Here is a 15,828-nt window from a genome sequence, read left to right as displayed (position 1 = left end):
CTGAGGGGAAGGGCCTAGGTGGTGCGAGGGGCCAAAGGGGAAGCAGCCCAGGGACGTGGACAGACGGAGGGAGAGAAGGAGGGCAGGACGGCTGCCACTAGAGGGTCCCTGGGTTGGGACCCAGAGTAGTGGGCAGGCCTGTGTTTTCCCCCCCCTTCCCTCCTTGCAGTACACCCTGCCATCGGCCATGGGGAGCAGCCATCACAGACTATGCCAGATCCCTGACTGGAGGGATTAGACTTTGGGGTGTGTGGTTGGACATGGTGACTGAGGTGTAGAGAGACTGCTGATCACACCCTCTCCCCCGGAAGGGGGTGTGGATGGACTAAGGGGCACTGCCGGAGGGCAGTAGTCCAGAAGAGGATGCCACAGGCTGAAGAGTGACGCGGCTCAGGCGCCAAGCAAGGGTGAGACAATGGGCGAGACACCACCAGGAGAGGTGCTCCACTGGACTGAGCACTTCCTGGAGCAACTAGTGGGAGGCACTGTGGTGGTGAGTCCCAACCTTGTCACAGCTAAAGTCTGTAATTTTGGGTGAAAGGAAGCACTAAATATTGATTTCATTTCAGATTGCTAGGCAATGCAAGCTTTTCACGTTTCATCTGGGAGTTATTTTAGTCTGGGGGGCTGGCTACAGAGTTCATATTTATGATCAAAGTGATATTTTGATTTGGGCTGTATTATCGATATCAATTTGCACAAAATATCAGGTTTTACTGGACTGCATCTTTTTTTTAGCTTGGTGAGTGTTTTGCTGTAAAAAACTGCAATAAACTCAGCAAAGCTCTTCTGTTGCAATAGTACTAGTCCAGGCCATCCACACTTAGGATTTTTACTTTCAGAGACTCCATTACATGTTGGGTTGCCAACTTTCTAACTGCACAAACTAAACACCTTAGCTCCACCCCTTCCCTGAGGCTCTGTCCCCCCACTCACTACATTCACCCTCCCTTGGTGGCTCGCTCTCCCCCACCCTCATTCACTTTCACTGGGCTGGGGCAGCAGTTGGGGGTGCAGGCGGAGGCTCAGGGTTGAGATGGGGCTGGGGGTGTGGACTCTGATGTGGGGCTGGAGCTGAGTGGTTTGGGGTGTGGGAGGGAGCTCTGGGTTTGGGGGGACTCAAGGCTGGGGCTTGGGGTTGGGACATGGGCTTACCTTGGGTGGCTCCTTATCTGTAGCACAGTGAGGCTAAGGCAGGCTCCCTACCTATCCTGGCACCGTGCTGTGCCCCAGAAATGACCAGCAGGTCAGGCTCCTACATGGGGGAGAGAGGTGGGGCAGGAGGCTCTGTGTGCTGCTCTTGCCAACAGGCACCGCACCCCAGCTCCCATTGGCTGTGGTTCCCGGCCAATGGGAGTGCAGAGCTGGTGCAATCCGTGAGGACAGCGTGCGGAGCCCCGTCGCCGCCCCCCTCCCCGCACCTAGGAGCCAGACCTGCTGGCCATTTCCGGGGTGCAGTGCGGTGTCAGAGCAGTAGGGACTAGCCTGCCTTAGACCCACAGCACTGCTGACCAGACTTTTTTAACAGCCTGGTTGGCGGTGCTGACCGGAGCCGCCAGGATCCCTTTTGACCAGGCGTTCCATTGAAAACTGAACACCTGGCAACCCTAATTACATGTTCTGCTTTTTTGTGGTTGATGGGTGAGATGTAGGTTTGGGGTCTGATATTGTGCTGCACCTCTCAGAAGTCACAACAAAGAAGACGCAGTCCAGGAGGACTGATTGCAAAGGTGACTTTACGCCACATCTGTGCTTGGAATTTTGGGTGCTCTGGGGTTGCAGTAGCCTCAAGGACTACTTTAACTTAGTGCCACCTCCACAGTCCAGAATTGCTCTAGCATAACAGGCTACAGACTCTCCTGCCTCCGATGTGGCCCTTCTCTGCCCAGTAATCTATGGCTGTGTATAACCCATACCTTTCCTGCAGCTGGGGAATTCCTCAGAGGGCTCCAGGACAGGAGCCTGTTCTCTGGACTGGAAGAAGGGTCGATCCTTAAGACGAATGTCCAAAAATAATAATGACAAGGCAATCTAAAAATTAACGACAACCATACTAAATGACATAATGTCAACTGGTGGTAAAGCCGCTAGATTGAGAATACTAATCCATTCCAGTTCAGTGGAGATCAGCTTTTAGCTGGCTCCTGTTAAGGGTCATCTTTGTTAGCCACCCGCTTTTTAACTACCTATGGTATTTATCTCAATATTTGTTTTGATGAGTATGAATGGCAGTTGACGTAGTCTTCATAGTTATGCAGCATTGCTCAGCCTGTGCATCTTGCTTACCTAAAAACATGATGAAATTTTTCCATCACAAAAGGAAGATTAGCATACATTGTCTTCTTGAAGTAGAACTGTTGTACTAAGCAGCCAAGTAAAACAAGGGGGGAAATACGAAGCAATCCCTAAATAAAGGGAGAGATGAGAGATAAGGCAAAATCTATTCCTTTAGTAGAATGGTTAGTAGCTATCTAGAATTAATCCATTTAATCTTTTTTTACTACAAAATTCCAGATTACAAAATGTTGTTTTCGATTCTCTACTTCACTCCATGGAAATAACAGAGTTCCAGGTCAGACCAGATCAGCCACTTGCCTGATAGAATTTGAATGGGATTTGGGCCAGGAGCGATGGAAGCTCCCTAGAAGTGGGGAGCCACTGGTGCTTGAACCAGGGCACCGCCCCCACATCGCCTCTTCCCCCCAAAACTCCTCCCTCTGTCACTCTCACTTTTTAACTGGCTGTAAGGGGGAGTGCATAGTTTTTAAAAGTGATGGAGCAAGGGCCCTCTGGCCTCCAGTTCCAGCGACCCTAATTTGAGCACCTAGCTCCCTTATGCTCCTTTGAAAATTCTAGCCTTATGGAAAATAATAGTTGGGACTTATGTACCCTTGATTGGTACTTCCTGCAAACATTGTCAAAGGCCAGCGCTGGCATAAGTACTCACTTTTGAATAGTACTTTATGTAAAGTAGATATAGTCTTTACAACAGATATTTTTCCACATTGTCTTTGAGTCCTGTTTATGCTGAAAAGCTGTAACTTGTCAAGTGCCCGATTTGAAACACTATACAGTCTTGTTTGACAAGTGTTGTTCTACCAGAATGTGGTGGAAAATAAGACAATCTTTTATTTAACTTAAAAAAATCCAGATTAAAAAAAAGTAGGAAAAGATCATGGAAGATGCACAATTTTTTTGGATAAGTAAAGGAATAGCACTTATTTCCTTGTTGAAGTTGCTTTTTAAGAACAGATGTCAAATAATAATATGCTGGAGTAGACACTGTACTTTTCTGAAGTGAACATGGTTAAATTGTTTTTTTTTAAACAAGAACTGTTCAATGGCTGAATATCTTACCTTGGAAATGTAGCATTATGGCTACTGCAGTCCTGGAGAGTTAACAAAATGAAGGGAAGAAAAGAAATCTAGGGATGGGATGATCAGTGCATATATTAGTGGATATAGTAAAGCCAATAAACTACATTGAAAATAATGAATGTGATAGGAAAGACCATCCTTGACCATTTGTCTATAGAATTAACATCTGTCAGATCTGGGATTTTGACTCTGAGCTGTGATGCCCTTCTTCGTAAATTCCCCTTTTTATGAACCATATGCCTGTCCAAAGTGCTTCTGCTGTAGAGTTCTCTGCTTGAGATGGGTCTTCTATACTGGATGCTGGCACTGTCATATGAATACATGGTGGCTCTTGGGTCACTGATACCTGTGAACACTTCTGAGCTGCTGATCTCATTTCTTAATTCCAGAGTCGTAAGAAGAATGTTTCCTTGGGCATCAACCTGTGGCAAGAAAGAAATTATCTAAACTATATTCATCTAATTAGTTATCATTGTATCAGCATATTTTTTTCCTCTTGCAAATTTGCAAATCTCACTCGATTTTACAAATGAGTAAGCTGCTTCAGGAGCAGCAACAGCTTCAGAAAGGGTAGAACATCAATACAATTTAAGAGAATAAGTATTACCTGAAGATATTGCTACTGTTCCCCATCTGCCTGATGCTAAAGATGAAATGAATTGTTCAGTGGTTAAATAAATAAATCATGAGACAGTATCTTGGTTTGGGGATTGTTTCATTCAATTATAGGGCACAGTTGCTCCCCTTACTAAAATTCTGCTAGTTTTACCTTTAAGGCTCAATCTTTGTTATAAAAATGTGACATCTGCTTAACAAAGGGTGTCAGGTTACCCTGGCATTGTCATGTATTTATGCTGAAAATACAATATTTCTGTCTTTTTGTTTGCTTTACAGTTTCAGGGCTGTGCGCTCATTTCTAAAACTTACTGTCGCTATGGTTCGTGACAGTGGGCTTCCTTCCCAGGAAAAATGTCCCAGGGTATGGATGTATCTCATCAACCAGCCCCAGCAGAATGCATATTAACTATCTTTTGTAGTGATAGAAATAAGTATTAATTTATATTGTCCTGCATAGATTTAAAGTCTGAGTATTAAAATACATAGGCTGCCAATGTATGGGGCAGGTGAGCTGTCTGTAGCAAACAGTTTATATGTGCATTAGTGTGAACAAACTTCAGTTTTGTTTTACAAATGTACTAAAATGTTCAATGGATGTTTAATATGGATGCATTTCAACCTGTTCCTGAATTAGTTGTTTCAACTGTATTTTCACTTATTTGATATTCATTATTTATGCTGTTATGATTGGGCACCTACAGTACATAGCATTGTTGCTGCTCCCAGATTAGGTGACCAGAAATTTACAAACAGAGTGAGCACTTCTGGAACAAATACTACAGCTGTATATGTATCTCAGAACCCTTGTTCATGTTGGTAACATAGTCCTTTGCAAGCCACCTTCCAACCTGGCTGTGAATGAAAGCAAACAAAAAGGAGTGCAGCTGGGCCAAATTGAATAGTTGATTTTATACTCACTAAAATAGTCACAACTGACACCCTCCCCCACTCTTCACCCTTCTCAAGTTTGCATGTACTCCTGGGTGGTAAAACTTCTGTTGGTGTAGGAATGTTTTTTGCCTCTCCAGGATAATGTCCTAATTTTGGAAAGTCTTAGGAATATAAATATCTGAGAAATCTCCTATAATAGTTCATATTAGACAAGAATTCGTTCTAGGATTGCCAACTTTGTAATATTTAAAAACAAGACACCCCAACAGGAGTGCCAGAACCTCCCATGCCCCGCACCTTCTCCCTGAGGACAAGACCCCACTCCTGCCCCACCCCTTCCCCGCAAAGTCCTGCCCCTTGTTTGCTCCTCTTTCCCCCTCGCTCCATTGCTTACTGCCTTTCCCCTCTCCCTGTGTGGGTTGGGAGAGACTTGCCTGCAGAGCTGGGGCTGGGAGCTGCAGCTGCTCAGTGCAGGTAGGAGGTGGCCTTGGCTGAGTAGGGGTTGGCAAGGGTGATGACTCAGCCCCTCCCCTCCCAGTCAGTAGATCTGACTGGACACCAGCAAGTCCCCTTTTCAACTGGACTTTTTGGTCAAAAAACCAACACTTGGCCACCCTAATTCATTCAGGAAATAGACATCAAACATACGATTTTTGAAATTTCTTCTTTGACCTTTGAGTATCAAAGCTATTCTCTTCCCACTGATTGACCAGGGACCCAACCTACACTGGTTCTTTGGAACACTCAGAAACACATTTCTTCAATTCCTACAGGTCACTTCTATATTCCTAAAGATTAGGGCAGAGGCTCCCAAATTGGTCAGTGGACTACTGGTGATCTGTGGCGCAACATCTGGTGATCTGCAGAGAACTCGCTAGTCACTTAGGGCCTGGCCTTCAGTGGGAGTCTTTTAATTGATGCCAGTAGGTAACGGTCCACAGTGTTGAGTTTGCTTATTTCCAGTCATTAAAAGATAACAAAATACATTAAATATAGCCTTAATATTATTTTTCCATGATAGCAATTGCTGTAGTTGCTGCAGAAGTATCATGTAGTTGTGAATCAGTGCACAGTCTGTGGAGTAATTAATGGCAAGGAAAGGTATCCCCAAGAAAAAATTTTTTTTAAGGTGTGGGCCTCACAATGGAAAGGTCACTGAACCTCTGTATTAGGAACTTTAAACACCTCTTATGAAATACCAGTTGCACAAAGAGGCTATCAATCAGTTCTTGCATTGTTTCTAAGTAACGGATGCTGTTCTCACAGTTTTTCTTTTGGATTCTCCTCCTAGACTTTTCTAACACTTTAAAATATAATTTTAAAGTTTACATTCAATAACTGATCCTGTTGCATGTAGCTATAAATTATGATTTTATCACTATTTGAATAATATTTCCAGAGTGAAACTCTTTTCCAGTGTCATGCTAAGTTATTTGTTCATGCTGTAATCACGTCAAGGCAAGACTTTTCCCTAGCTGGAGTGCAGTATTTGATAAATCCACAGGAGTGCAATTATGGCTGAATGACTACTTTCTAGCTTTAAATTATTAAGGCACATCATCCCCATCCATTCTCTTCTTCTTCTGCATTGACTTCCCATCATGTTTCATAGTCCTCTTAAAATACTTGACTTTTAAATGACTCAAGGACTTGAGATACTCATATAATAAAAGTTTAGGGACCTCGAGAGCTCCCTGTACTGAGGTAGGATCAAGTAAACCTAGACCATCCCTGACAGGTGTGTTTTCAACCCATTCTTAAACACCTCCAGTAGGAGGATTCCACAACCTTCTCTGGTAGCCTATTCTGGTATTTAAGTATCCAGTATAGTTAGACCATAGATATCTAACCTAAATATCCCTTGTTGCAGATTAAGCCCATTACTACTTGTCCTACCCAACTTTAAACTATAAAGTTGCCATAAAGAACTGGAAGTTTTGGATTCTGTTTTTCATCATGGAATTTCTTGAAGGAGGAAAGAGATGCAAATATCAGAGAAGGAAGAATCCACCAAAAGTGGAAAATGGTTATGTCTGGACTGAAGGAAATGTCATCCAGAAATTACTTATTTCAAGAATAAATATAAAAGAGTCAAAAAATTAGGGTATGGATGGCTCAGGCAGGAATTCTATGCATTTAGTAGTTTAAAAAAGAAAAGATTTGTAAACTATTACAATTAGGAGCCAATTTTGGAGCTGTGAAGAGAGACCATATAGTAATGATATGGGGAAGAGGAGGGAAAGGGTGATAACATTCTACTAGTCCACAATGCTGTTAGCTTGTCTCAATTATTTTAAACATCTTTTCAAAGGAGGTATCTAATTTTCTTTGCATAATTTTTTCCAACTGAGAAGTTATATTTTTGCCTGTTCTTCAAAAACCAATAAGAGGCTCTAGTTGCCATTAAGTTATTTATCAACATAAATAAAGATGAAACCCAGCAGCAATCTCCATGATATACTTTAAAGAAGAAATGGTGAGAAAAATGACATTTCCTCCCTAACAATTACTCCTGTAACAACTTCTCCTGAGAATCCTCCATAAAAATGATGGGCTTTTCCCCGAAGGGCAACATGTTCTGGCTGTATCAGACCAAGTTAAGGAGTGAACTACAAGTTCAGGACAGAGAATGGTCTGCCACTAGCTCCCTCTGTTTTCACTAGAGGAGCCTTCTGCTTCAGAGTCACCACTAACTGCAGTAGCATGACATGGAGAGTGAAGCAGTCTCTCAGACAGGTTCTAGGACATGTAGTGCTTAATTCCTGTAAGGCAAAACCATCACTTAAACTCCACCCAGAAATCCACAAAAAGCTAGTCCAGATTATAAGGCACGAGTGGTATCTGGCTGCAGGCATATCATCTGCTTAACAACCAGGCTGTCTCATCTTACTCCTACTCCATCTTCTGCTTCTGAGTGGGTTTCAGAAATAGGCCCTAGTTGAGCACATTGCAGAAATCTAGTCTTCAGGTGACACAGTAGCAAGGTATGTTTGAAATATCATAAATTGTAACTTCCTGGTCAGATGCAAATGATGAAAGGCTGTCTTAATTGCTGATCTTCCAACCATAAGTGGAAATCTAATCAGAATCCCAAGTTGTGAAGACAATGATAAGTGGTGGATAACCACCCTCAATAAAAGGTGACAGTACAACCTTTACCATATCTTCCACTTCCTTCCACTAGCCCTCTGTCACTTCTGTTTTATCTCAATTGAGCATCATCCAGCTGTTTGTCATCCATGTCCCAGTCTCAACCAGACAGTGAGGAAAGCGATCTGCATCATTTGAATGAGGAAAGATACAGCTGAATGTCATCTGCAAACTGATGACACTAAAACCTATGCAAGGTACTTTCAGTCAAAAAGGAAGATAAAGCCCCTGTCCCAAGGAGCTAATAGTCTGACTGAGAACTAGACACAAGAAAACCTTCAGAGGGAGGAAAAATATGAATGTATATTAAACTGGGAAATAAAGCGTCACAGGGCATGTATCTCATGGCTGTTTGTTTGTTACTGTATAATCCTATATGTAAATTAAGGGTTTCTGGGCTCTGTAAAATAGAATCAGTTGAAACAGTAGTGTAAGCATCAAGTTACTCTATTATAGCTTCTCCTTATAAAGACAAATAACTCGTAAGTGCTTACAATTTAAATTAATTCATATGGGTGCTTCCTTGTAAACTAATATAGGCTCACAGTATATTTGCAAGCCAAGTGCCATATGAATTAGTGCTTTAATTTAAGTGTTATGATCTTATTACATTTTTAAATGAGTTTTTAAATCATTTTAAGCTTGCTAATTTGAATAAATCAGCAAAACAATTCATTATTTTAGAATTATAGGTTTACAATTCATAACAAAATGTTTATGATGATCTCTAAGAAAAATATCCAAAAGAGAAGCAAACAAGTTTATATATCATATCATTCGATCAAAGATTATATATATCTTTGATCGAATGATATGGAACTAGGTCATCAGAGGATTTGACCCCTGTGTCTTTAATAGTCATTTCAGGGTGTACTAAACTTAAGACCAAATTCTGACTTGGTCAAAATCTGCCTTTGAATTTTGGAGAACACATCCCAGCCCTATACCTAGTGCAGACTACACCCCCTCATGCACAGGCACATTTGTGCTGGCCAGAATACTAGAGGTTGTGGGGATGCCACCAAAGCTCTGCCCACTCCATGTTTCTGCCTCCCCACTCTTCACCCACCTGCAAGAGAGAGTGAGTACACCCTACCCCCTTACTCTCCTGAATGGATATGCAGGATGTACCATGAACATTTCTTTATAGTGAAAACATCACTTCTTGTCTTGGCTGAATTTACAATTTCTTTAGTCTGCTCTGTTTTTCACTTTAAGAAAGCTTCAGTGAAGCTGCTTGAGACCTAAATCACAATAGATCATGTATGCATGACTCTTCATTAGTGATCCCTTGGGGGTGACTGCTCAGTAAAGATTAAAAGAAACTCAAGCTAGTACATTTATCTAGAGGATGATGAATGGACTACTGCCCATATCTGAAAGCAGCATAGGTATGGACAGCATCTCCAGCGAACAATCCATAAAGGGATGGCTTATGCCTTTAACAGTGTAGGGATAACACTTTGTGGAGTACCTATAGAGTGTGAGCATCTTGAACTGTATTTCCATGTAGCATAATAGGTCACTCTGTATGATTTTGGACAACAGATGAATGTAGGTAAGTATTTTTATCTGGCCATGTAGTACAATGAGGATGATGAGTTCATTGGCACTGAGAGCAATTTGGCACCATATTTTAGTTGAAGACAGGCACCATAGTTTAGTTGCAGTAACTCCCTTATTCTATAAAGTTCTTTGGAAAAAAATTTGTTAATGCTTTCATTTATGGGTGCCTTGCCCTATTATAAATAAAAATATATGAAATATTAGCTTGAATCAATTACCTGGACTTTATTCATCTCTGGTTTGCCCTTCTCATCAGTAGCCTTCTCAGCTGCTTTTTTTTGACGGTGAGGGCCTTTCCCAAAGAATATGTAGTTTACAAAGGCATATTCCAGCAAGGCCAGAAATACAAACACAAAGCATCCCATTAGGTAAATATCTATTGCCTTTACATAGGGAATCTTTGGCAGTGTCTCCCTGAGATGAGTGCTGATTGTGGTCATGGTCAACACAGTTGTGATTCCTGTGAAGTTTAAAAAAAAATGTTGATAAGGCAACTCTGATACGTTGTTCGTCACTTTGAAGGCATAAAAGCTGCATCATTGCTCAAACACATTGCCATTGAGTTTGACATAGTTGGCTTAATTATTTCATGGGAGATTCCTAACCATTAAAGGAATGCATTTGTCATCTAGCAAAAAAATATTACCGGGAGTCAAGACAGTATGGTCTATGTAACATGCTAGGTTTATATACATAAACTGGTAGTGAAGGGAGCCAGTGAGGTGGAAAGTGGAAAATTTGAAACAGCAGATGCCTTAAGTGACACATTAAATTGCAAGCTCTGCAGGCATTTGGGGCCAACCCCCTTGCGTTTTCCATTGCAGGAGGGACAATCAGTTACCTGAACACTCTATTCTTGTCCAATTGCCTGTCTCATTAGTAGCCTACCCTGCTTATTTTTTTTTAATTCACTTAAGACTCTTTCCAAATAATATGTGGTTTACAAAGGCACATTCCAGTGCTGGTTGATGTAGTCACTACAGAACAGGGATGTTATGGAGAAGACACTTGGTCTTTTCAGATGAGGGAACACTGCTAACTTGATTCTTAACATAGCCATTCTGCCTGATCCCTATACTGGAATTAAATTTACTAGTGTTCTTGGAGTCAGAGTAAGTATCCTAGCCAGAGGAAAGGTATTAGGACTAATTTTGACTGAGGATAAGAGAGTTGAGGGGATTAATGGAGGCTCCAGAACAGAATCGTGGGCTTTAGTGTAGGGAGGTTGGTGGTGCCATCATAATAGCCCTCTTCACTAATTTTCAAAGAGATTACTTCATTCTATGAGGTGAAACTTTGCCAGCTCATGGCTTTGTAATCTATTAACCACAATGTGATGAATTTTTGATGTTGGTCTATGAGAATGAAACCATTTTCTATTCTGTTATAATCACAGGCCATTAATGTATCTAATGAATAGCTCTAGACTCATTCAGTCATAAGGAGCTCCAATTAAATGAGACTGGGGAGCACATGATTTACTGCAGTTAGCCTTTGAAAAGGTTATAGGCTTAAACCACAGACTGTCCTAATAAACGATGCTAACAGGCTGAGGCCCCCCCTTTCAGATTGCTCAGGTAAAATTGTAGCAGGTATCATGGTATCACAATATGAACTGGCAGGTGGGTGAAACACAGGGTCAAATTTTCAGTAACTGTAAATTAACGTAGTCGCCTTGACTATGGGGCCACGCTGAGTTACACAGCTCAGTACTCAAGCCACTTCAATAGCTGTGAAAATAAATTACCTAGGGCAACTCTTGCAGCAGAGGCATCATAGTTGATCCAAAAAGATACCCACGATAGAATTGTGATCAACGTGGAAGGCATGTAGGTTTGCAAAATGAAGTAACCAATATTTCGTTTAAGCCGAAAACTAAGTGATAATCGAGGATATGCCCCTGAAAGAAGGATGAAAGTGACGTTATGAAAACTTCAGCCATTGATACTTCTGTGTCAGGTGCACTTTTTGAGCTAGTCAGTGCTTACCTGTTGTAAATTCCACTTTTTTTGATACCATCTTGTAATCAACAATTGAGAACTGTGGGAGCTCAATATTATTAACTCCTGTTACTGCAGATTCCCCTCCATTCCAGTAAAACTCAATATCATCAGTGGTGTATCCATCTAAAACAAAGAAACACAATTTGACTATTGTTTGTTTGGGTTTTTTTTCTTTTCGATCAGTTGATTTTCCAAGCCACACTTTTTAATGAGGAAGGAGCCATCATCTATTTATTCCAGGTTTGGAATGCTTGTTTTTAAAAATGTAGCGACTTTAATCATGAGTTCAACGTGCTGTTACATGAATTCCAAGTTACACACAAGTCATTGTTTTTAGTAAGAGGCAATATCTAAGAAAATGGATATGCAGAAGATTATAAATAAAAATACAGAAATAAGATGAGAAATTATAGGAGAAGCTGATAGTACTGCTTGTTATTAAGGTTGCCCAACACTTCCCACTAGACCCTGTTTTCAGTACTTACAATTTTGCCAAACTTTATTTGTTCAGGTTAACATTTTTGTGTGCTGGGTGTTTGCATCAGGCAAAAATTTTTAGAAGAGCTTCATCAAAAATGGTTCAGCCACTTCTGAGAATAGTTTGGGAAATAGTTTAGTCCCCTTGGGCATTATAATGTAGTCTTTACATGATCACATACTATATTCAACATAGGACCCTTGCCTCGTTTAAGGCACTGGATGAACCTGCTCTGGGAATGCATCAGGGTTGTGCAGTGAAGGAGGCAGTCTGTAGGACTCCTGCCCTTGTTGCGGAGGTTGGAAGATGTGTGGTGAATGAGGCTGGGGATTACTGGAGGCAAGAATGGGCAGCCTCATGGTTAAGGCAGGGGAATGTGGGAGAATCCCTGCCTCTGGCACAGGGGTTTTGTGTGATGCTAGTCAAGTCCCATAAAGTAAACTTTTCACAGGTAACCACTAACTGTGTCCTAATCTTTTTGAGTGCCCAACTTGAAACATCTTGTCTAATCTGTGGAAGTGCTGAGCTCTCACATGTACAGCTGACATGAATGGTAGCTGTATTTAGAACACACAAAGTGCCATATAAGCTAAATACTCTGGAAAAAACAGGCCGTAGGTGTCTTAAATTAGGATCTCATGATTGGTGGACACCTTTCTAACTTTAATCTCTGTGCCTCAGTTCCTTATCTGTAAAATGGGGATAATGCCCTCCACCTTATAGGGAGTCATGAAAATGAATTGTTTGTGAAGCACTCAAATACTACAGTGATGAGTGCAACAGAAAAGCCTAGGAGGAAATGAAAAGCTCTGTCTTCAGAGCAGGGTTTGAATAGTGTGCAGGTAAATAAGGCCTAAGGCTACACATTGAACAATGAGGAAGAAACATGACCAATAGCACTTTTTTGTGCCATATATATATATATATATATTTGTGCCATATCTATCTATCTATCTATCTATCTATCTATCTATCTATATGCATAATTGCTAGAGCCAGGGCAATTTTTTGGGCCAAATCCTTTTTTGCTTGGAGCAGGGATATGAACCTAGATATTTCACATCCCTAGTGAGAGCTAATAGTCTGATGATCTCTGCCAGTTGAGCTACTGGAGTAATTAATGGCAATAATAAGTTGTCTACCTCTATGTGGACCAGCATTAAAAGGTGATAAACACAAATTTTGCCAGTGGATTTCATAGGTACTTGCTGATAGTGGAGGGATAGTGAGATTTGGGAATCCTGAGTTTCAATGCAGGCTCTGGAGGGGAATGTGCTCTAGTGGTCACACTCTTTTTTTTTTTGCCCCCTATGTGACCAGTTCTCACTGTTCCCCAACTCTGGCTCCTCATCCCAGTCTCATTTACCTCACCCAGCCAATCACAGTCTCCACTCCTCAGGCTTATCATTATGGCCCCCATCTGTGTGTCCACAAAGCACCAGTCTCAATTCTCTGGTCTCACTGTTCCAATGCCAGTGTTGTTCTCCTTGCCCGTGGCCAATCCCAGTTCCTTCCTCCTGGCTTCTCTTCCAATTTACTTCCCTCATCATCATGGCCTCTGGTTAACCTCCCATTCTGCATCCCTACTAGCTCCTTGACCCCAATCTCTGCCACCTGACTCCTTGTCTCGGTCTTTGTCAGTCTTAGTTCTCCCTCTGCATCTCAGTTATTTATCAAAGCTGTCTCCCCCTCTCTCCTCAATTTCTTCCATCCCCCTCCACTGCTTCTTAATTCCATGTTCTTTGCCCAGCCAGTCCCAGGCTCTCCCCTCATCCCAACTCTGCTTCCAGTTTTCCTCTCCTCCCACCCTCACCCCAGCCTCCATTCTGAGGCTCCCTGGTACCACTCTAATCCCCCTGCATTTGAATCAGGCAACATCCTCCTTCATGCTGCCTGGGCCTGCGTGGTGGTGGTGGGGTGTCATTGCACACGTTGGAGAGAGAGGCTCCCTGCTCTCAGTTCTGGTATCCTACCATGGACCTGGCACAGCTTGCGGCAGCCCAGTGGCCAGTGTCTTTGGGGAATCTAGCTGCTAAAATCTAAGATGTCTCCCTTGAGCTGGTACAAATTGAGATTTTCAAAGGCTTATAACAGGGGTCGGCAACCTCTGGCATGCGGCTCGCTAGGGTAAGCACCCTGGCGGGCCAGGCCAGTTTGTTTACCTGCCGCGTCGGTGAGTGTGGCTGACCGTGGCTCCCACTGGCTGTGGTTCGCCGTCCCAGACCAATGGGGGAGGCAGAAAGCCGCAGCCAGCACATTCCTCAGTCATGCCGCTTCCCACCTCCCCCCCCCCCCCGTTGGCCTGGGACAGCAAACTGAGGTCAGTGGGAGTCACAGTCGGCCGAACTCACTGACGCGGCAGGTAAACATACTGGCCCGGCCCACCAGGGTGCTTACCCTGGCGAGCCACGTGGCAGAGGTTGCCAATCTTTGGCTTATAACTTGGACACATTTGGCTGAATTTCTGTGGGGACAGAAAAAGGCACATCCCTGACACAAAAGCCACCCCCTGTCAAACCTCAATTCCCTTTTTCAAAGAAGTTGCCAGGATTTTTTGACATGGGCAAAAGGTGTGTCATGGTATAAACCCCTACTCTGAACCTTCGCGTCCAAAAGATGGGGTACCAGCATGAATTCCTCTAAGCTCAATTACCAGCTTAGAACCTGTAGCGCTGCCACCAACCAGGAATTCCAGTGCCTGGTACACTCTGGTCCCCCCAATACCTTGCCCGGGGACCCCCAAGACCCAGACCCTCTGGATCTTAACACAAGGAAAGTAAACCCTTTCCCTCACTATTGCCTCTCCCAGGCTTCCCCTCCCTGGGTTACGCTGGAAGATCACTGTGATTCAAACTCCTTGAATCTTAAAACAGAGAGGAAAATGCACCTTCCCCCTTCCTTCTCTCTTCCCTTCCCAGATTCTCCCTGAGAGAGAAAGTAATCCTAACACGGAGAGAAATTAGCTTCTCTCTCCCCCTTCCCTCCTTTCTCCCCACCAATTCCCTGGTGAATGCAGACCCAGTCCGCTGAGGTCTCACCAGAATAAAAAAAACAATCAGGTTCTTAAACAAGAAAAGCTTTTAATTAAAAGAAAAAAACAGTAAAAATTATCTTTGTAAATTCAAGATGGAATATGTACAGGGTCTTTCAGCTATAGACACTGGGAATACCCTCCCAGCCTAAGTATTCAAGTACAAATTAAAATCCTTTCAGCAAAATATAAATTTGAACTCCTTCCAGCCAAATACACATTTGCAAATAAAGAAAACAAACATAAGCCTAACTCGCTTTATCTACCTAGTACTCACTATTCTGAACTTATAAGAGCCTGTATCGGAGAGATTGGAGAGAAACCTGTTGCATGTCTGGTCCGTCTGACCCCTCAGAGTGAACAACAACCAAAAACTAACAGCACACACACACAAACTTCCCTCCCTCAAGATTTGAAAGTATCCTATTTCCTGATTGGTCCTCTGGTCAGGTGACAGCCAGGCTCACTGAACTTAACCCTTTACAGGCAAAAGAGATATAAAGTACTTCTGTTCTATTAACTTCTACTATCTGTTTATGACAAGGTGTTTGCCCTCATTTCATTCTTGAAAATAGCCAAATTGTGTTAGCTGAAGTCTTCCAAAGAGCTTCAGCCTGAAGCAGACATTCAGCATGGAAAATTTCAGCCCAACTGTTTAAAGTTTTGCAAAGGTATAAGAAACTGAAAACAAGGTCTTTGAATGGGAAACATCA

General features: G+C 42.5%; 1 protein-coding gene across 3 annotated transcripts in view; it reads right to left on the bottom strand.

Annotated features, from left to right (window-relative positions):
* Window positions 1-15,828, bottom strand: part of GABRB1 (gamma-aminobutyric acid type A receptor beta1 subunit) — a 273,995-nt gene that overhangs the window by 11,764 nt on the left and 246,403 nt on the right. For 2 of the 3 annotated variants that reach the window (XM_030563170.1, XM_030563169.1), the window contains 4 exons: window positions 11,592-11,729; window positions 11,351-11,503; window positions 9,822-10,063; window positions 3,085-3,800 (listed from right to left, as the gene is read on the bottom strand). In XM_030563170.1, coding sequence (XP_030419030.1) covers window positions 3,453-3,800; window positions 9,822-10,063; window positions 11,351-11,503; window positions 11,592-11,729 — 881 coding nt within the window. In that variant the 3' untranslated portion in view covers window positions 3,085-3,452. Of the gene's footprint in view, window positions 1-3,084; window positions 3,801-9,821; window positions 10,064-11,350; window positions 11,504-11,591; window positions 11,730-15,828 lie in introns of those variants that run through there. The other variant, XR_004000482.1, reaches the window with a different exon arrangement.

This window comes from Gopherus evgoodei, chromosome 5, assembly GCF_007399415.2.
Source record: "Gopherus evgoodei ecotype Sinaloan lineage chromosome 5, rGopEvg1_v1.p, whole genome shotgun sequence".
Classification (NCBI taxonomy): Eukaryota; Metazoa; Chordata; order Testudines; family Testudinidae; genus Gopherus; species Gopherus evgoodei.
The sequence above is the reverse complement of the archived record's forward strand: the minus strand, read 5'-3'. Positions and strand labels throughout refer to the sequence as shown.